The sequence below is a fragment of the Jaculus jaculus genome, chromosome 13 (assembly GCF_020740685.1).
Source record: "Jaculus jaculus isolate mJacJac1 chromosome 13, mJacJac1.mat.Y.cur, whole genome shotgun sequence".
NCBI classification, from domain to species: domain Eukaryota; kingdom Metazoa; phylum Chordata; class Mammalia; order Rodentia; family Dipodidae; genus Jaculus; species Jaculus jaculus.
In genome coordinates this window covers 236,814-256,232 of record NC_059114.1, presented here as the reverse complement: position 1 = coordinate 256,232, position 19,419 = coordinate 236,814, and the positions used below count along the sequence as shown (strand labels likewise).

At 47.8% G+C, this 19,419-nt stretch overlaps 2 protein-coding genes across 5 annotated transcripts in view; one reads left to right on the top strand and one right to left on the bottom strand.

Moving 5' to 3' along the window:
- Dgcr8 (DGCR8 microprocessor complex subunit) overlaps positions 1 to 13,526 on the top strand; it is a 48,336-nt gene extending 34,810 nt beyond the window's left edge. For both annotated transcript variants that reach the window (XM_045132469.1, XM_004670757.2), the window contains exons 10-14: positions 6,634 to 6,734; positions 7,336 to 7,442; positions 8,678 to 8,805; positions 10,366 to 10,479; positions 11,797 to 13,526. In XM_045132469.1, coding sequence (XP_044988404.1) covers positions 6,634 to 6,734; positions 7,336 to 7,442; positions 8,678 to 8,805; positions 10,366 to 10,479; positions 11,797 to 11,880 — 534 coding nt within the window. In that variant the 3' untranslated portion in view covers positions 11,881 to 13,526. The remainder of the gene's footprint in view (positions 1 to 6,633; positions 6,735 to 7,335; positions 7,443 to 8,677; positions 8,806 to 10,365; positions 10,480 to 11,796) is intronic.
- Positions 13,527 to 14,164: 638 nt separating this feature from the next.
- Trmt2a (tRNA methyltransferase 2 homolog A) lies at positions 14,165 to 19,383 on the bottom strand. 3 transcript variants are annotated; one of them, XM_045132447.1, is made up of 12 exons: positions 19,111 to 19,383; positions 18,320 to 18,861; positions 17,966 to 18,074; positions 17,280 to 17,461; positions 16,974 to 17,088; positions 16,775 to 16,890; positions 16,590 to 16,701; positions 15,653 to 15,775; positions 15,250 to 15,325; positions 14,905 to 15,021; positions 14,695 to 14,791; positions 14,165 to 14,594 (listed from the first exon to the last, which is right to left on the bottom strand). In XM_045132447.1, the coding sequence occupies exons 1-12, from the start codon at positions 19,132 to 19,134 to the stop codon at positions 14,405 to 14,407; spliced, it is 1,803 nt and encodes a 600-aa protein (XP_044988382.1). In that variant the 5' UTR covers positions 19,135 to 19,383; the 3' UTR covers positions 14,165 to 14,404. The 3 variants fall into 3 exon arrangements, with proteins under 3 accessions (XP_044988382.1, XP_004670898.2, XP_044988383.1); XM_004670841.2 differs by having other exon boundaries at positions 19,236 to 19,373; XM_045132448.1 differs by lacking the exons at positions 16,974 to 17,088; positions 17,280 to 17,461.
- Between the last annotated feature and the right edge of the window lie 36 nt (positions 19,384 to 19,419).

Here is a 19,419-nt window from a genome sequence, read left to right as displayed (position 1 = left end):
AGCTAGATGCATAGGGGGTGGGGTGGGGGGTGGGGCTGGTATTCATCTGGAGTTCATTTGCAGTGGCTGGAGGCCCTGGTGCACCTATTCATTCTCTCTCAAATAAATAAGTAAATTTTAAAAATAGTTTTTTTTTTTTTTTTTTTTTTTTGTGGTAAGGTCTTACTTTATCCCAGGCTGACCTGGAAGTCAATATGTCATCTTAGGGTGGCCCTGAACTCACAGCAATTCTACTTCTGCCTCCTGAATGCTGGGATTAAAGGTGTGCACCACTATGCCTGGCTCTAAACTATTTTTATTTATTTGCAAGCAGAAAGAGAAGAGAGAGAGAATGGGTATGCCAGGGCCTCCAGCAGGTACAAATGAACTCCAGGTGCATGCACCACTTTATGTATCTGGTTTTATGTTGGTACTGGGAAATTGAACATGGGTCATTAGACTTTGCACCTGAACCACTGAGCCATTTCTGTAGCCCTATTAAAAAAAAAAAAAATATATATATATATATATCTGAGAGAAAGGCAGAGTGAGGGAGGGAAAGAATGGGCATACCATGGCCTCTAGCTGCTGCAAACAAGACTCCAGACACATGTGCTACCTTGTGCTGGCATGGGATCTGGAGGGAATTGAACCTGGGTTCTTAGGCTTTGCAGTTAAGCACCTTCAACTGCTAAACCATCTTCAGCCCTTGTTTTTTGTGTTTTTCGGTTTTGAGATTCACTATGTACTCTCTGGGTAGCCTCAGCAATCCACCTAACTTCTGCTCCCAAGTGCTAGGATGATTAAAGGCATGAGCTACCATGTCAAGCCTTTTTTCTTTTAAATTTATTTTTATTTGAGACAGAAAGGGAGAGAAGAAAGAGAGAGAGAGAGAGAATGAGTGCACTAGGACCTCTAGCCACTGCAAACAAACTCCAGATGCATGAGCCACCTTGTGCGTCTGGCTTAAGTGGGACCTGGAGAATCAAACCTGGATCCCTAGGGCTTCATAGGCAAGTACCTTAACTAGTAAGCCATCTCTCCAGCCCCCCCTTTTTTTAAAGAAATATTTTTATTTATTTGTTTTGAGAGAGAAAGAAGCAGATAGAAAGAGAGTAAGTACACTAGGGCCTCCAGCTGCTGCAAACAAACTTAAGCTGCGTGCACCATCTTGTGCATCTGGCTTACGTGGGTCCTGGGGGTTGAACCGGGGTCCTTTGGCTTTGCAGGCAAGCACCTTAACCTTTAAGCCATCTCCCTTTTCTTTTATTTATTTATTTATTTATTTATTTATTTATTTATTTATTTATTTATTTATTTATTTATTCTGAGGTAGGGTTTCACTGTAGTCCAGGCTGACTTGGAATTCACTATGTAATCTCAGGATGGCCTTGAACTCATGGCGATCCTCCTGTCTGCCTCCCAAGTGCTGGGATTAAAGGCATGCACCACCATGCCTGACTTACTTTTTTGTTAATTCTTTATTTCTGTTCTAGTTATTCCTTGCTGGCCCATAGAGACAGACATTCTAGTGTTTGTATCTTGTCACTTGGCCAAATTCATTTTTTGGTTCTTGTAGCTTTTCACTTTTCTGAATGTATGTATGTGTGCATGCACATTCATATGTGTGTGGGTATAAGCATGTATGTGGAGGCCAGAGGATGACATACAAGTGTCATCTTCAATCACTCCATCTTACTGATTGAGACAGGTTCTCTTACTGGACCCAGCTTGCCTGAGGCTCTGCCTCTGTCCACTTTCCTAGGGCTGGGATTAAACTCATTTCCTCAGGTTTACCTGGCACGTGCCTTACTGTCTGAGCGAGCTCCCCAGCCATATTCCTGTAGGTTTTCTCATAGATTTATGTAGCTCCTCTAGGTACAGGTTCATGTTAGCTGTGACCTGTTTTGTTGATGTATTTCTGTTATCTCATGTTCTTATCTAACGCCTCTGGCTAGACCTGCAGTCTGCTGTTGAATAGAAATGGTGCCCATCTCAAGAGAGAGCATCCAGTTTTTACCACTGAGCATAGTGTTTGTTGTGGGGTTTTCATAAATACCTTGTCAGGTTGAAAAGTCTCCTATATCCCTGGGTTACTCATTGTGTTTATCATGAAAAGCTATTAAAGTTTTGCCAAATAGCTTTTTCTCCAATGGGTCTGTGTGTGTGTGTGTGTGTGTGTACGCGCTCATGCGCACACATGCACACATTTTCCTGTATGCATGGGCATATGAGTACCATGGCATACCTGAAGAGGTCAGAGAATGTCATTTGAAGGAGGGTGTCTGATTTTGCTTTGTTTTATGACTAGCTGGCATGGATTCCATCTACCTCTCATTTGCCATAGGTGTGCTGGGGTTATGGAAGCCTCACACAACTTCCAGCTTTTTATGTGTGACCTGGGGAATCCTAACTGAGGCCTTCATGCTTGTGTGGAAAGTGCTTTATACACTGAGGCATCTGCCAGCCCTGCTGCTGTTCTTATTTAAGGTTTTCATATAGTTAATTCTGTTGGCTTTTTTTTTTTTCTTTCTTTTTGGTTTTTCGAGGTAGAGTCTCACTCTATTGCAGGCCGACTGGGATTCACTATGGAGTCTCAGGGTGGCCTCGAACTCATAGCAATCCTCCTGCCTCTGCCTCCTAAGTGTTGGGATTAAAGGCATGTGCCACCACGCCTGGCTTTTTAATTCTGTTGATTCTTTTTTTATTTTTTTATGTTTATTTATTTGAAAGTGGTAGAGAAAGAGGCAGAGAGAGAGAGAGAGAAAGAGAGGGAGCGAAAGGGCACGCCAGGGTCTCCAGCCACTGCAAACGAACTCCAGACACATGTGCCCCCTTGTGCATCTGACTAACGTGGGTCCTGGAGAATTGAGCCTTGAACCGAGGTCCTTAGGCTTCACAGGCAAGCGCTTAACCACTAAGCCATCTCTCCAGCCCAATTCTGTTGATTCTTATAGAAGCATATAGTCTTCAGGCTGGAGAGTTGGCTCAGCAGGTAAAGGTGCTTGCTTGCAAAGCCTGCCAGCCTAGGTTCAGTTCTCTAGTGTCCACATAAATCCAGATACACAATGTGGCACATGATATCATAGATCATTTGCAGTGGCAAGAGGCCCTGTCATGCCCATACTCACTCTCTCAAATAGTTAAAAAACGATGACAGCAAAAAAAAAAAAAAAAAAAAAAAAAAAAGAAGGGTATAGTGACACATTCCTTTAATCCCAGCACTGGGAAGGCAGAGGTAGGAGAATTGCTATGAGTTTGGGGCCAGACTGAATTTCAAGTCAGCCTGGGCTAGAGTAGACCCTAACTCCATAAAGGGGGGGGGGGGAGACCCTAAACCAAAGTTAACCAACACACACACTCTTTCTGTCTTCTGGCCATAAGTTCTACTTGGTTGGGCATGTTATAATTCTGTTTTAAATTTATTTATTTGAAAGAGAGAAAGATAGAAATAGGTAGGCAGAGACAGAAAGAGAGATAAAGAGAGATAATGGGCGTGTCAGGGCTTCCAGCCACTGCAAACGAACTTCAGATTTGTGTGCTCCTTTGTGCATCTGGCTTATGTGAACCTGGGGAATCAAACCAGAATCCTTTGGCTTTGCAGGCAAGTGTCTTAACTGCTAAACCATCTCTCCAGCTCTTATAATTCTTTTATGTGTTAATGGTTTCTATTTGTTGACTCATTTGTGTGCATATATATGTGGTGTTATATTTAAAAATATTAATTTATGGGCTGGAGAAGTGGCCTGATGTTTTGTTTTCTTGGTGGGAAAGTTTATCATCACACTGTTTTGAATAGATCAGGCTCTTTAGGTAGCCTGTGATTTTTTTTTCCCCCCCAATGTACTGCTCCACAGTGTGTGTGTGTATGTATGTGTGTGTGTGTATGTGTGTATGTATGTTTACACACACACATATATATTTAGTAGTATAAAAGACAAATACTTATTCAAAATCCACAGTATCTAAATTGGAGTTTTGGAGTGTTGAGCAGCCTGTTTGCTCCTTGTCTTCCTTTGTCATCCACTGTCATTGATCATCCCTGGGCACTCATCACTGGAGTTTCTTACAGGTTTTTTTTTTTTTGTTTGTTTGTTTTTTAATGTTTCAAGGTAGGGTTTCACTGTAGCCCAGGCTGACCTGGAATTCACTGTATAGTCTCAGGCTGGCCAGAGCTTCACAGTGATCCTCCTACCTCAGCCTCCTGAGTGTTGGGATTAAAGGTACGTGCCACTACACCTGGCTCTCACAGATTCTTTTAAAAAATATTTCCTTTATTTATTTGATTTTATATATATTTATATATTATATATTGTGTGTGTGTGTGTGTGTGTGTGTATATATATACACATACACATACATGTACATACATTCATACACATACACACACGTGTGTGTATGTATGGAGAGAGAGAGATAGAGAATGGGTACCCCAGGGCTTCTAGCACAAACTCCAGGTGCATGTGCTGCCTTGTGCATCTGGCTTTACGTGGGTACTAAGGAATCAATGCTTAGGCTTTGCAGGCAAGTGCCTTAGTGGTCTAGCCATCTCTCCTGCCTCCTTACATATTCTTTATCAGAGACAGTAGTGATTATCTCTAGCCCCCCCCCCCCTTTATTTTTCTTGAAGCCACAGTCCCTGTGCTTCCCTAGAAGGTTAATCCAAGGTAGTTTACTATAGAGTTTTTTACCAAAAGATGACTTGTGGATGATAAATTATGGGACCACCATTGTATATGCAATCTATCATTGACAGAACTTACCAGTATGTGACCATGTTTTGTTTCTGCAGCCCTTCTAGAGGTGGTCTGTGCAACATAGTGGGGTCAGCTGTCTGAATAGCATCTATTTATGATGAATATGGAGTTGATCAAAGAATAAGTCAGGGAAGGCACTGTCAGCCACTCTTCTGAGCTCTGTTCCTGATCTCTGCTGTGCAGAATTGCAGAATTTCCCTTTTCTCCTATAAGTGGTTATTTTGGCTCCCTCTCCATCCTTTTTGTCCTTTCTGTACAGTGTCTGATAGGTTGCTGAGCAGAGACAGCACATTGTTGGAAACTGTGCTAGTGCATGCTTCCTGGCTTCTCACACTCATGTCTGAAGCTCCAGCCTTAAAGAGAGAGATTTGACTTTTTTTTTAAGGTTTAGAGAGTTGAAAGGAAGTGTAGAGAGCTCCTGAAATGTGGAAGGCGGTGGGGGGAGGGGTTAGAGAGACCATGTGGGAAGCTTTACAGGGAAGTTGGAAAAGGGTCAAGCTTAAAGAAACACATATGGGGGGGGGGCGGAGGGAGGGAGAGAGAGAGGGCATAGGTAGGTATGGAGGACATTGAACAAAAGGGTATAGGCCTTTTACCTTCACATTAGGAAAAAACAAGCTAACGGGTCAGACAGTAATGATCCCCTACCCCCAATCCCAACCTGTCTGGGCTGGGATTGATGGGAGGCCTACAGAGCAGGGACTTGAAGGTTCAGGTGTCAAGAGAGATGAACAGTTAAGACTTTTTGTTGTTGTTGTTTTATGTTTTTTGAGGTAGGATCTCACTCTAGCCCAGGCTGACCTGGAAGTCACTGTGTAGTCTCAGTGTGCCCTCAAACTCATGGCAGTCCTCCTACCTCTGCCTCCTGAGTGCTGGGATTAAAGATGTGTGCCACCATGCCTAACTAAGCCAAGACTTTTTTTGTTTTTTGGCTTTTCAAGGTAGGGTCTTGTTCTAGCTCAGGCTGACCTGGAATTCACTATGTAGTCTTAGGGTGGCCTTGAACTCATGACGATCCTACTTCCTCTGCCTCCCGAGTACTGGGATTAAAGGTGTGTGACACCATGCCCAGCTAAGACTTTTTTTTTTATATTTTATTTGTATTGATTTATTACAGTCAGAAGGAGGGAGAGAGAGAATGGGCGCACCAGGGCTTCTAGCCACTGCAAATGAACTCTAGATGCATGCACCACTATGAGCATCTGGCTTATATGGGACCTGGAGAATCGAACCTGGATCCTTAGTCTTCGCAGGCATGAGCCTTAAATTGCTAAGCCATCTCTCCAGCCCCTAAGCCAAGACTTTTTAATGTGCCTGAGTTTATCTCCTCTTTTCTGCATTTAAGTTATGATGGTGTTACACTGTCTGGATGGTGGCTTGTCATTGGATTTCTGATGAATTTTCCATGTGGGTTGGAATCAGCTTGAGAAGAAGCTGTTCCTGGCTGGCCCTGTGACTGCCTGGACTTCTGTGTTGTATCATGCTCAAGAAAGGAGGAATATGGGAGACTATGAAGATAAGCAGCTTGACAGTGAGGCCCAGGCTATTTTTTTTTAAATTTTTTTTGTTTATTTTTATTTATTTGAGAGAGAGAGAGAGAATGGGCATGCCAGGGCCTCCAGCACTGTAAATGAACTCTAGATATATGCGCCACCTTGTGCATCTGTCTTCCATGGGTCCTGGGCTGCACAGGCAAGCGCTTAACTGCTAAGTCATATCTTCAGCCCCCAGGCTATTTTCTATACTTGGTGGATCTCTAACAGGGCCTTGTGGGATGTGGCATATTTAGGTGAGGTAACAAGAAAAGATGCTCACATCTAGGGGAAACACAGAAGTGACCTGGCTCTGAGAGGTATAGGCCTGTTTAGCACTCAGGAGCATTTGCTTTGTGTTACAGTATTTTAACCACATCAGTATTGAGGATTCCAGAGTCTATGAGCTGACCAGCAAGGCCGGGTTGTTGTCTCCATATCAGATCCTCCATGAGTGCCTTAAAAGGTAAGGTGGACAGCACCTAACTCCATAATCACCTCACAGGAGCTCCTCTTGGGCATCTCACAACCTTGCTGTCTGTCCTATGTTGGAGTCATTGCCAGTTTTCCTTGGCATACAGGAGCCCCTCAGCTTTGGCTAACAGACAGAGCCCCAAGGGATTGAAATGGGTATGTGGAATCCTTATCAATAGAGCAGCTAAAGTGAGGACTAGCCATTTATTCATAGTGACTTTATTTATTTATTTTTTAAATTTTTTTGTTCATTCTTATTTATTTATTTATTTATTTGAGAGTGACACAGAGAGAGAGAGAGAGAAAGACGCAGAGAGAGAGAGAAAGAGAGAGAATGGGCACGCCAGGGCCTACAGCCTCTGCAAACGAACTCCAGATGCGTGCGCCCCTTTGTGCATCTGGCTAACGTGGGTCCTGGGGAACCGAACCTTGAACCAGGGTCCTTAGGCTTCACAGGCAAGTGCTCAACAGCTAAGCCATCTCTCCAGCCCTTATAGAGACTTTAATGGACTTTCTCAAAGAGCTTTCCTCAGAAGTTACTGTGTAAACTTCCTCCTTTGATGCTACCTTATCATCTTTGTTTTCTTCTAAAGAAACCATGGAATGGGTGACACATCCATCAAGTTTGAAGTGGTTCCTGGGAAAAACCAGAAGAGTGAATATGTCATGGCATGTGGCAAACACACAGTGCGAGGGTGGTGTAAGAACCTATTTTTTCTCCTTGTTTCCTGTTGGGTTGGCATGCCTTCGGAGTATTGCTGGGGTGGGAGGTGACACTGAGCTTTATAGCTTTATGATGCTGTAGCGTGGTTCCCTCCACCGCCCTGGAATCCCTCCTGAGCCCCAGGTATGTGTGTTAGCCACCATACATTCTTCTGAGGCTAGACTGGCGGTCATCCTGCTTGAATTCTTCCTCTTGTTCCACTCCTGCTGCCACTGCCTCCGCATGAGGTGTGAGTTCAAGACCAGACAAAGCAACCTAGTGAGACCCTATCAAAAAGAAAAGACCAGCACTTGCGAGACAGAGGTAGGAGGATCACCATGAGTTTGAGGCTACCCTGAGACTACATAGTGAATTCCAGGACAGCCTGAGCTAGAGTGAGACCCTTGGAACCCCCCCTCAAAAAAAAAAAAAACCATACCAGTGAGGTGGTGCACACCTTTAATACCAGTACTCAGGAGGCAGAGGTAGGTAGATTGCCATGAGTTTGAGGCAGCCTGAGAATTCCGTGTCAGCTTGGGCTAGAGAGATTCCATACTTCAAAGAACAGAAACAAAATAAAAATGCTCCAAAACATAATTGCATTAAAAAAATAACTACTATAAACCAGCTTTATAAAAATTAGAAGGTAGTACATAGTGGATCCCAGAAATTGCAGAACCACATTTAGACCCTCATGTGCCTTCCTGCCTATGGTCTATCCCTACATCATGCAAATTCTAGTCCTCACCAAGGGTATGTGAGGGGACACTGATGAACATGCTTTGTGTGAGTTGTTTGGCCAAGCAACTGAGTAGGGCAACTAGCCTGGGGACTTCTTTCTTCCTAATCTTGACCTGGAAAGCTATTCCAGCTTAGTGTGTCCTTTACATCGAACTCTCACTACAGGCACCTGCCCTCAAGGAGCCCGTAGGTTTCGTGCTGCTGCTGATCTGTGTGTTAAGGAGAGGGTAAGAGTGTGGCTTGGTAGAGGGAAGGAAGCCTCTTTGTCATAGTGGTCTTGGCATGTGCCATAACCTAGAACTTCTGAAGGCTGCTTAGCATGGTGGTTCCCGGGCCTTAGTCTTAGGGCTGTTAGGGTACCCAGTGCAGTGACAAAACACTCATATGGCATGTCCTGCATAGCCATTTGGATATTAGGATAAGGCTGGTGGCAAATGCTCTTCTGACTGGAAATGACTCACTCTTTCCATCTTTGTCTTTGCCTTTCACAGGTAAGAATAAAAGAGTCGGGAAACAGTTAGCCTCTCAGAAAATCCTTCAGTTGCTACACCCTCATGTCAAGAACTGGGGTTCCTTACTGCGCATGTACGGCCGTGAGAGCAGCAAAATGGTCAAGCAGGTAACAGACCCTGTGTCGGGTCTTTAGGCAGCCACTCTGCTTCTGTCTTACGTCCTGGAGTTTACATTTAGGATTCTGTCCGGGTTGGGCTTGGTAGCACTGCTCTTGGTTGTGGCTGCCTCTGGTATGCTACGCCAGTGACTGTGTGGCAGAGAGAAGGTCATCCAGGCCATGTTGTCCTCTTCCTCCTGTAAAGTTACCATTCAACTGAGCAGTCAGGGGACATGCCCAGCTCAGCTCTGCTCCTTATGGGAGGTGGCTGGAATGCTAAGCCAGTCACAGGACAAATAGGAGATGCAGTATGGCGTTGAGGTATAAGAAGGCTTAAGAGCCAGACCCTTGACCTTCCTTCCCTAGGGCAGCATACCTTTATGCTTTGTTGAAGACTCCAGGTAGCTTAAAGAATATATGTATCATCTGTTTTGTTTCTGTGTTTTTTGCTTATTTCTCAAAATTTAAGTCAGTAACCAAATCTAAGGGGTTCAGGGAAATATTATGAGGTGAATATTTACAGTTTTCTTTTTGCAGTGCTGGGGATGGAATCCAGGGCTTTGCACATGTTAGAGAAGTGCCCTACTATGGTGCTATATCCCCAGCATTTTCCACATTTTCCCTTAATGTTTGCAGGATCCATCTAGTTCATTGACATCTCAGCCATGAGAGGGGTACTAGGTGTATCAGGGTGCAGGTGGCATGGCCCTGCAGACTATGCCACAGAGCCTTTAGCCATAACCACCCTGTTTTGGACTGAGCCAATAATCTGAAACAATGCCGCACCCCTTCAAATGCCCTGAGCTGGAGGCCTGGCCCTGTTCTTGCTCTGAGATGGCAGAATCCAGAAGTCACTTGGAGGAAGTAATGATACATCACTCTTTCCTTCATCTTTTCCCTCTCCTCTGCTGGGAATGGAATTGAGGGCTTCATGCAGGCTGGGGAAGGAATCTACCACTAAGCTATAATCCCAACCCTAATAGGTGCTTTTGGTACATGTTGAAGTTTAGGCACAGTTTGCCTCACTTTGCTGTGCAAGTCCTAGACTTAAGATTAAGTGGGGGAGATTGAGCATTGCTTCAGCCATGGATGGGAGCTTCCTTCGGGAAAGTGTGAGTGGCTCTGGCCTACTGCAGGTGCCATGCAGTAGGAACTCTGGCATCCTAAGGCACAGTGGACAGTGGGCACTCTTGGCCATAGACTGCAGGACAGGAAGGAACTGAAAAGAGCTGTTAGGCTGGGCTGGGAGAGCTGTCTGATATGTTGTCATGTCTTACTGCTTGCAGCCATGGCCATGCCACTATCCTGAGGGCTTCTGGCTCATCCAGTGCCTTGCTCCCCTACTCTGCCTGTGTAGGAGGTGTAGCTTGACCCATGGGAAGGACAGAGCTGTTGGGGATGCTAGGGAAGTAAGAGCTGCACCATGCTTTCTGACTGTCAGCAGCTAGGTGCCATATGGGCAGACTGTCAGTGTGAGTCTTGCATTCACTGGGCCTTAGTGCTCCTGCTTTTTGTGGTCATGGGCACACTGCTGTTTGGCAGTCCTGAGAACAGGCTTTGGGTCCCCAGGAGACCTCTGACAAGAGTGTGATAGAACTGCAGCAGTATGCCAAGAAGAACAGGCCCAACCTCCACATCCTGAGCAAGCTGCAAGAAGAAATGAAGAGGCTGGCTGCGGAACGGGTATCTCTCTCCCTCATCATTTCCCCATACACCACCCATTCCCTGTATTCCACACCTACCACTGTAGTCCCCTGTATGTTTGTCCAAACTGTGGTTCATACAGAGTAAGGGCCCTGACAATTGTGGAGGGGTCCTAGACTCCAGGAGCCCACCCAGAGTCCTGACACTGGTGACACCTAGACCCTTCTTCCAGTATGACACTGGCTTTCTTTTTCTGCAGGTGTGTGATGTATGTGCATGTGTATGTATACGTATGGAGGTTAGATGTTGGATGTCTTGCTCAATTGTTACCACTTGAGACAGGGTCTTGCTAAACCAGGAGCCCCAGGGATTTCCTGTCTTTGCCCCCCCCCCCACCGTGTTAGCATTATTACATCTGTGCCACATTGCTTTTTTTTTTTTTTTTTTTTTAATGTACGTGCTGGAGATCCAAACTTAGGTCCTTATCCTTGCATGCAAGCACTTTATCCACTGAGCCATCTACCCAGCTCCATGATTAGCTTTTAAGTTCCATTCCAGCATGGGTGATGCTTTTGTAAAATTATTATTTTAGAGTGGGCAGGCCACCTGATTGTAGTTGCAGGGCATGCTTCTGTTGGTCCCAGCTTGGAATTGGGTGTTTTGAGTGCTGGAATGGTGTGCTGGCCATGTACCTCAAAAACACAAAGGACATAAAACTACTAGGCCTGCATAGAGCTTGTTCTTGGTGATGTTTCCTAAAGCTGCCATGGATTCCCTATCCCAAGTGAGCCCTGTCAAGCTGACAGTGGTGTCTTGGCATCAGGCATTGTCCTGTGGCTACTCAGGTCTCCTCCTGGGCCTTTGGAGTTAGTCTTTCCAGTATTAGCCCAGGCCTGAACACAGATCAACCCTAAAGAGCAAGTGTCCATTACCAGTGACCTCTCTGAGACATGTGCTCCTCCTGCCCTTGGCTAGAGAAGGGTCTTGTCTGCTGGAGCACGCTGAACTGGCCAGCCTGCCCCTGGTTGGAGGATATTCACTGAGCTTCGGGAGAAAGGTTGGGGATAACACCTACTTTGGAGGAGTGAGACTTAGCTTGTTACTATGACTTCACCTAAGTTCTTCCATTTTGAACGTGTCCAGGTTGCTAGGGAAGCTGTAGCACATGAGGTTCTCCTGTGGCATTCTGAGGAGGCCCTCCCAGTCTGGCCTGGTCAGCTTCCCCAACCTGCCTTCTTTCTGGAGCAAGGCACAAGAACTTGGGCTCTTGGGAGTTCAGGGGCTTCTATCCTGTCTTTCTTCTGAGATGCGTTCTGGCCACTTCTCTAGCGTCACTGACCTGTTTTTTTTTTCTAGGAGGAGACTCGGAAGAAGCCCAAGATGTCAATTGTAGCGTCTGCTCAGCCTGGTGGTGAGCCCTTGTGCACAGTGGATGTGTGAGATAGGCACCATTGGCCATCAGCAGTGCTTCCCAGGAGATTACCAGCCACACCACTGAGCTGCAGCATCAGGCCTCCAACCTAAGTTACTTCCCTGTGGCAGTGAATCTGGGCCCTGGATCTAGCACATGAAGACAGCTGTGGCCACACAGCACACAAGCCAAGTAGCAGTTTTTTTTGGAAGCTATGATTGGAAGTATTTAAGAATCAATTTGATGACTGCCTAAGTGGAAACTCAAGGACAGCCATATAGACTCTTGCTTGTGCTGTGGACTTTTTATGAAGGTCTTCATGAATTTTAGTATACTATAAGACTGACAAGAAATGATACTTGGTTGACAGATGAAAAAAGATAGCTATGTTGTATGGCTTTGGCTGGCCTGTAATGCCAGATGGCCCCTGTGCTCAGGATTCCCCTGGAGCCACTGTGATCTGGTCAGAAGGTACAGGTATCCTGTCCCTTATTACCTGCCTTCTGTGTTTTCCATTTTTCTCTGAAAAAGTTGGAAAGGAATATTTCAGACTATTTTGTTTTAAAATAAACGAAATTTTAGCACCAGAACTAATTTTCAGAGATTACAGGTGAACCATCAAGTTATCTGTTCTTCATCCATTACCACTGAGGATGTCATCAAGCTAATCTCCCTATGTCAGCCTGGCCGGCTGTCAGGCTGCGGTTCACATTTCTGGTCATGTTTTAATGCCCTAACAGCTGCCTCTCTGGACAGTGAAGCCCTAGCCTTGGCTGACCTCTAGCAAGTTTTTTACAAAAAATGTTTGCACAATTAATTATCCTGTCCACCCATCAATTTTTAAAGGAAGCTTTTGATATTTAGAACTTGAACAGGACCTTTCACAGTGATAGAAGGTAGGTAGAGTCATGTATTTAGCAAGTGGACTTGTTTAAACAGAAAACAGGGACCATCCATACAGTGCATTGCTAATCAGGAGTTAGCCTTGTACATGATTAGTTGCCCTGCCTTCTGGCAACAGCAGCTTCTTTGGGTTTCATGGGTGGGTTGCTATCCTGTGCAGCCAGGCCTGGTACCAGTTGGGTTTTCTGCTGTCACCTGTGCTCTCTGGGTGGCCCCTGGTGATGGGTGTTATGTCTGTGAACACTTGGCCTTATATATCTTCTGGAGCACCAGAAGTCCAGTCACTGGACTGTACCCTCATGGTCCCTATATCCATTTATTAATGTGCCCTGCTATATAGTGTGTTGTCAGGAAGCCGGAATGAATAATGGCTGTGTGCCACCCATTGTATCCCTCCCTTAGCACCTATGACTAAAGTTGTTTGGAGAAACACCCAAGTTGCTATAACTAGACACCTGCTTCTGTCTTGCCTGTCACTTGCAGCTGTGAATAGTCATTTGACTGTTGCCCTTGAAACAGCCAGATTCAGCATTGAGAACCAAAGCTTTGTGCACATCTGTTACCTGGGAGGTTGGTGAGCCTTGCTAGTCCAGGTACTGCCAAAGCAGGTGCTCCATGCACTCATAGTATCTCATGCCTTTCTGTGTCCAAAACAAGTGAGTCTTGTGTGCAAATAGGGCTGGGGCCTATGCCAATACTGCTTCTGTGTTGCCCATGGCTGTAGAGTGAGCCCTGATGGCCTGAGCACTAAAACATACTGACCAAAAGGGAATGGCTGGCTTCTTTCTTCTAGTCACAGAGTGTTGGAGGCATGTGGGTTCTGAACTGGTCAGAACTATCCTGCAATTCACTGTAGGCTGGGGTGCCTGGTAAACACAGCTATCTCGGAGCTTGGCAGTGTGGTGTGCAGTGGTCAAGCCTTTCTCCTGAGCTTGGGGCCAGTTTAGCCATGGCATGGATCAAGGCTTAGAGGCCCCTTTGCTAGCATATTCAGCTTGTGCTTGGTTCTGAGCTCTGCCTCTCCTGGGGCTAAACGTAAACCATGGCATTTTGTTACAGAACATAGGTCTGTAATTCAGCACATAGGATTTTAAGTTCAAGGCCAACTAAGGCTTATCCCACAATTCCCAAAGGCTGTTCATTGACTCCCTGCACCCTTCAGAAGATTGGAGAGCTACCAAGGCAAGCCTTGTAGTGAATTCTAGCACTCCCTTCCCAAGATGGGCATATGCGTGACCATGCACAGGCCTGGCAGAAGGGTCCTGAGGACCAGACTGGATCAAGGGCACAAGTTGTCAAGCAGCCAAATTATTGAGGTACCTTACTGGCCCTGTCCTTTTGCATCCTCAGTACATGGCAGGGAGGAGCCCCTTTTTTGTCAAAGCTCCAGCCCTCATCAAAGAAACATTCTGAATCCATCAATTGTTTATTCTAGCTCCATAGTCCTGCTAATCCAATACAAGACATGGTGTCCACTCTTCTTTAGAACCACAACAGGTCAGCTGGTTTTGACAGCCTTGTGATTGTTTGCCTGACCATCTTGCAATGTGCAGGGCAGTAAGGAATTTCCCAGCTTCTGACCGTGCTCTGGAAGAGCTGGTTTCTGCAGCTCCCAGGACAGGATGAAAGGAAAGCCTGTTTCCTGTGTTGTCAGGGAGCTGCAGGGGACTCAGGTGGAAGGTCTTGGTGCCCCAGGACCCTCATGCCATTAAGGTGCTCCATCCTCTCAAACAGAATAAGCATCTCACAGTGTGGTGTCTGTGGAAACAAGTCCACAGCCACAGCCTTGACTGGTTGGAAGGGTGTGCCTTTCACCCGGTTAGATGGGGCCCTGCAGAGGCTGTAGTGGGAAGAGAATGACAATATCAGTACCACAGAAGCTCCTGTGGGACACAGATCGATGTTTGTCCCTGGGCCTCCCAGGATCTTCCAACACTTACTCTACGAAGTTGCCCATGGCTGCCCGAGGGTTACATGAGACATATAGAAGCCGCTTAATGTTCTCAGCTCTACGGATGGCCAGTATCACCTTTGAATCTGAGAAGGCATAGACCAAAGCTAGCTACCCAAGGCTGGAGAAGGCATAGCCTTGTGGACTACCCAACACTGCTATCCTCGTCCCATGCCACCCCCAAGTAGAAGTCACTTACGCAGGCCAGCTCGAGGTGGGTCAAGAATAGCCACAAGTTGTTGGGAAGCAAGTCTGCTCACCAGAGTTGGCACCAAGTCTTCAGCCCTGCCACAGTGGAACTCAACGTTGCTTAGCTCTGGAGATAGTGTCAAAGTGGTCAGTTGGTCATGGACACCCTCCCCTATGGGGTCAACTGGACAGTTCTGGGCACACAGGAAGTCTGTAGGGTTCTTCAGTGCCCCATTTGCTTACAGGCCCTTAGAACGTCAGGGTACATTCCAGGTACAACAGTAGAGGTACATAATGGAGGTTACTGTTGCCCCCCCCCAACAGGTGACCTGCCGTGTGGCCCTTGGGTTCTCACCATTGGTAAGGGCATTAACCTGGGCATCCTCCACAGCTTCTTGGCACAGCTCAATCCCAACTACTTTCTTCACCTTCTGAAATAGAAACAGGTAGACAAACCAAGTGTGTTGGCTCATGCCTTGAGTTCCAGCACTAGGGCTGTGGATAAGGATAACCATGAGTTTTGAGGCCAGCCTGGGGCTAGAATGAGTTCTAAGTCAGCCTGGGCTACAGTGAGACCCTGCCTCAAAACAAACAAAAAAAAAAGACAATGGTTCCCGGCCTTGGGGGCGGGGGTCTCAGGAAAGGGAGAAATCTGAGGCACAGTGGGCAGCACAAATGGACTACCTCTGAGATGACACAGTAGCTAGACCTCTGAATTTTCATGAGGTAGGGAGAGGATGTTTTCATGGAGGGCTTACCCGGGCCAGGGCCAGACCAATGGTACCAGTTCCACAGCATACATCCAACACAGTACTATCCCCATCCAGGTAGGCCCAGTCCTGGATGACTGTATAGAGCACCTCGGCTGCAGGTGTGTTTACCTGCAGGGTGACCATAGTATGTTCAGGTGAAGGCCAGCACCCCACAATGCCTGGATTCCCAACTTCACCCCCAGCAGTGCTCACCCCTCCCTCCACCTCTCATCCACATGCAGGGGACCTCACCAGTCTCCTGGCTTTAAAAAGCCAAGTACATCCCCATTGTTTTTTTTTTTTTGAAGTAGGGTCTCACTCTAGCTCAAGCTGACCTGGAATTCACTCTGTAGTTTCAGAGTGGCTTTGAATTCAAGGCAATCCTCCTACCTCTGCCTCCCAAGTGCTGGGATTAAAGGCGTGCGCCACTACACCTGGCCCATCCCCATTTTTATTATAAAAAACTTCTCTCCTGAGGGACTCATTTCCTCCATGTCCTGGTCTACCCCCCACCTCAGACCGATAGAGGGCACCTGTATATCCCATGGGAACTCATTGAGGACCCTGGAGTCCCCTTCCTGCATCTCCCAGCTCATATCCCACCCTCCAATATGTCTTGCAAGGCCGTTTCCAAGGCCATTTTCCACAGTAGAGTGCAGTTCAAGACCAAATCCAGAGCAGGATCCTATAGTGGCAAAGTATGTTAATCTCTCTCCTTCCCTGTGACAAGAGAGATCAAGGCCATGCATTTCTGGGGTATGCAAATGTTGGATCAGTGGCAAATGACCCCTCTTTCTTGTCCCAGGCTTTAGCCTGGGGCACCCATACTGGATATTCTACAAGGCTAAACCCTTGCTGCCCTCCCAGTTCACTGTCCTCACAATGCTCTGGTGTCCCATTAGGCCTCCCTCCCTGTATCCCTGTGCCACAAGGGACGTATTACCTGAAAGAAAGCATGAGGAGAGATGCGAAAAGTCAGTCCTAGCAGGTCCTCCTGGATGCATCGGTCCCCAGCCACATGTTCCAGAGGCAGGCCCTCCTGGCTGGGGGTCTTTCTGTGGGTGGAACAGCAGGTCTGTCAATATCACCAACCCTTGTAGAAACCCTGTTTCCATCAGGAATCCTTACCTCTGTCCCTCCTCCATGAAGTAAAGAGAGGTCACCCCACTGGCTTTGCCTGGCCCCTCCATGAAGTGCTGTGCCAGAGAAGCCTTCAATTCTGCCATCTCATCAGAGCCCAGCTTCTGCAAAGACAAAGATCCATCAGGCTATGCTGAAGCCACCCAACACCTGATACTACCCTCCAAGTAGGGCTATCACGCGAGACCTGGGGGTGGAAGTAGGCAATGGCCATGGCTTGGCCTCTGCGGCTGGTACGCACAGTCAGCTGCTTCCAGTGGCCCGTGTATGTCTCAGGGTCATATGCTGAGTATGGAGTGGACCTGTGGAAATCACAAATGGCCCCGAGTGTCCAATGTATTATAACCAGGATGGGGAGGAGGGTTCAGCCACCCTGCTCTGTGCCCTAGGCCACTCTAACCCACATTCGTAAATGGAAGACACCCAACAAATGCCTGGCCAGTCCCCACGCCCTCTGCTCCCAGATGGCCTGGGGACTTTCCCAGGTCCGCACCGGATGAACTCTTGGAAGGCTTTCACCACCTGCTTGGTGGCCTCTGGAATGTGCACAGTGTCAAAAGGGGATGCCACAGCACATGTTCCACCCTTGTACTTGCCAAGCCGGCAGCCAACAGTGTTGTCTTCTCCATCCACCCCGACTCCAACCAGAAACTCACACTTATTACGATACTCAGTCTGTGGGAGATAAGGAGGCATCCAGACCTTACTCTGACCTACCCAGCACTAGACTGGAAGGAAACAGTGAGCAAGAGGCCTCAATTACCAGCTGGGGCTGGTAGGCAAGACAGTCATGAGATAGCACCTACAACATAAGCAAGAAATGCAAAACAGGAAAAGATAGCAGGGAGGAGCAAATTTTTCTTTTCTTTTTTTTTGAGGCAAGATCTAGCCCAGGCTGACCTGGAATTCACTATATAGTCTCAGAGTGGCCTCGAACTCACAGTGATCCTCCTGCCTTCCAAGTGCTGGGACTAAAGGCATGCACCACCACACCTGGCTTCAAAAGGATGGCTTTTTTAGAAAATATTGGGATGGAGGAGAGGAGTTGGCTAGACAATAGAGCACATGTCTAACGTGCAACACCCTAGGTTCCATCTTACTACATGCAACACAACAAAAACAAAATTAACTCCCCTCAAACACAAGATGGGGGTTTGTGCCCACCCTCGACAACCTGACCTGCTGGGGTGATGGCCTGACCCCCTCCAATGGGCAACAGGCTTTGTTGTGCTTGTGCCTCTGTGTGAGCAGCCAGGGCAGGAGGATGCGGTTGGTTGTCCCGATTTCCCTATAGGATGAGGCACACCTACGGTTGGATTCAGCCCCCTTTCCCACCCACACTGGGGCATTCCCCAACTGCCCAGGCTGTTGGCCCACCCCCTGACACTCATTATCTCATTGGTACCACAGGATCCTTACTGGCCTGCTTTCTGGTTGATGGCTCACACTGTGGTAGGTGTCTTGTGCTAAGGGCAAGGGGAACCGGCAGGGAGCAGAGCACAATTCAGCTCAGGAAGCCTGAGCCATACTCACTTGGCCAGCCTCTGCAGAACCTGCTCACACTCCAGACGCTTCCGCTCCAGCTGCTCAGCATAGGGCACTGCCCAAAGAGGGGTCACCACGTCAGCAACTCGCGTTGCAGGTGGTTCACTGTCCCCTTCTTGCCGCCTCTTTCTGGCCATAGGGTCAGCCTTGGGGCGGGCCAGGCGCACACTGAGTGGGCGGCCCTTCCAGAGGGCACCATGTAGCACTAGCAGGGCCTTGTCACGCTCGGCAGCACTGCGAAATGTCACAAAGGCGCAAGGTGGTTGTCCGAAGAGTTTGGTTTTGTGAGGTTGTAGGCCAAAGCGGCCCAAAAAGCGTCGAACATCACTGAAGCTGGCATGTCGAGGCACATTCTGCAACTCTAGCTTGAAGATTTCCGAGGTGAAAAGGTCATCCCTGATGTAGCTGTAGAGGCCAGGCTGAGGTTCAGGCCCTGCAGCCACCCGAGACCCCTCTTCCTCCTGTTGTGCTGGGGTTGCAGAACTGTTTACTGAGCTGCACTGGCCACAATCTCCCATGAGCCTTGGCCCCTGTGTGGAGACATACGGGAACCAGGCTGAGAGCTGGACCCTACAGGAGCCCTGCACCAGGTTCCTCCCCAACCCCGGACAGCCAGACCTCCCTTCCTCCATTAGTGCACACTACAACCAGCTCAGCCTCAACCTACTCCTTTCTACTCTAGGGACCTCAGCATCCCCTCCCTCACTCTCCTTTAAAGGGATTTCTACCCCGCCCACTCCATCCACATCTCCGCCGGTCTCCCTTAGCTTTATTTTTACTTCCTTGTCCGGCTTCTCACTCATCTCCTAGATCGTCTGTCGCCCGAACCCAGGACCAACGATAACGCCTTTCTGGGCCTGTCACACGCGAAGTGCTCAGCTCAGGTGCGATGCCATGAAGTCACCTCCCGGCTAGCCCCTAGGCGGAAGCGGGAGCAGAACGGGAGCCTCCTGTGGTTAACGCGGGGTCGCGGGCTTAGAGCTGCACGGGCGGTCGACCAATGATCCTGGCCCACCGCACGCGCACCGGCCTCCACTGCACCAGCGCGCGCCACGGGGACGCGCCTCTCAGTGGCCCGGCCTTCCGAC

Excerpts from the sequence above, each read along its gene's own strand:
- Trmt2a (XM_045132447.1), bottom strand. The coding sequence starts at position 19,134 with ATGAGTGAGAAGCCGGACAAGGAA. Across the intron at positions 18,075-18,319 it reads GTTCTGCAGAGGCTGGCCAA|GGAAATCGGGACAACCAACC; the intron begins GTGAGTATGGCT and ends CTCATCCTATAG. Across the intron at positions 14,595-14,694 it reads GCCATGGGCAACTTCGTAGA|CCTCTGCAGGGCCCCATCTA; the intron begins GTAAGTGTTGGA and ends TTCCCACTACAG.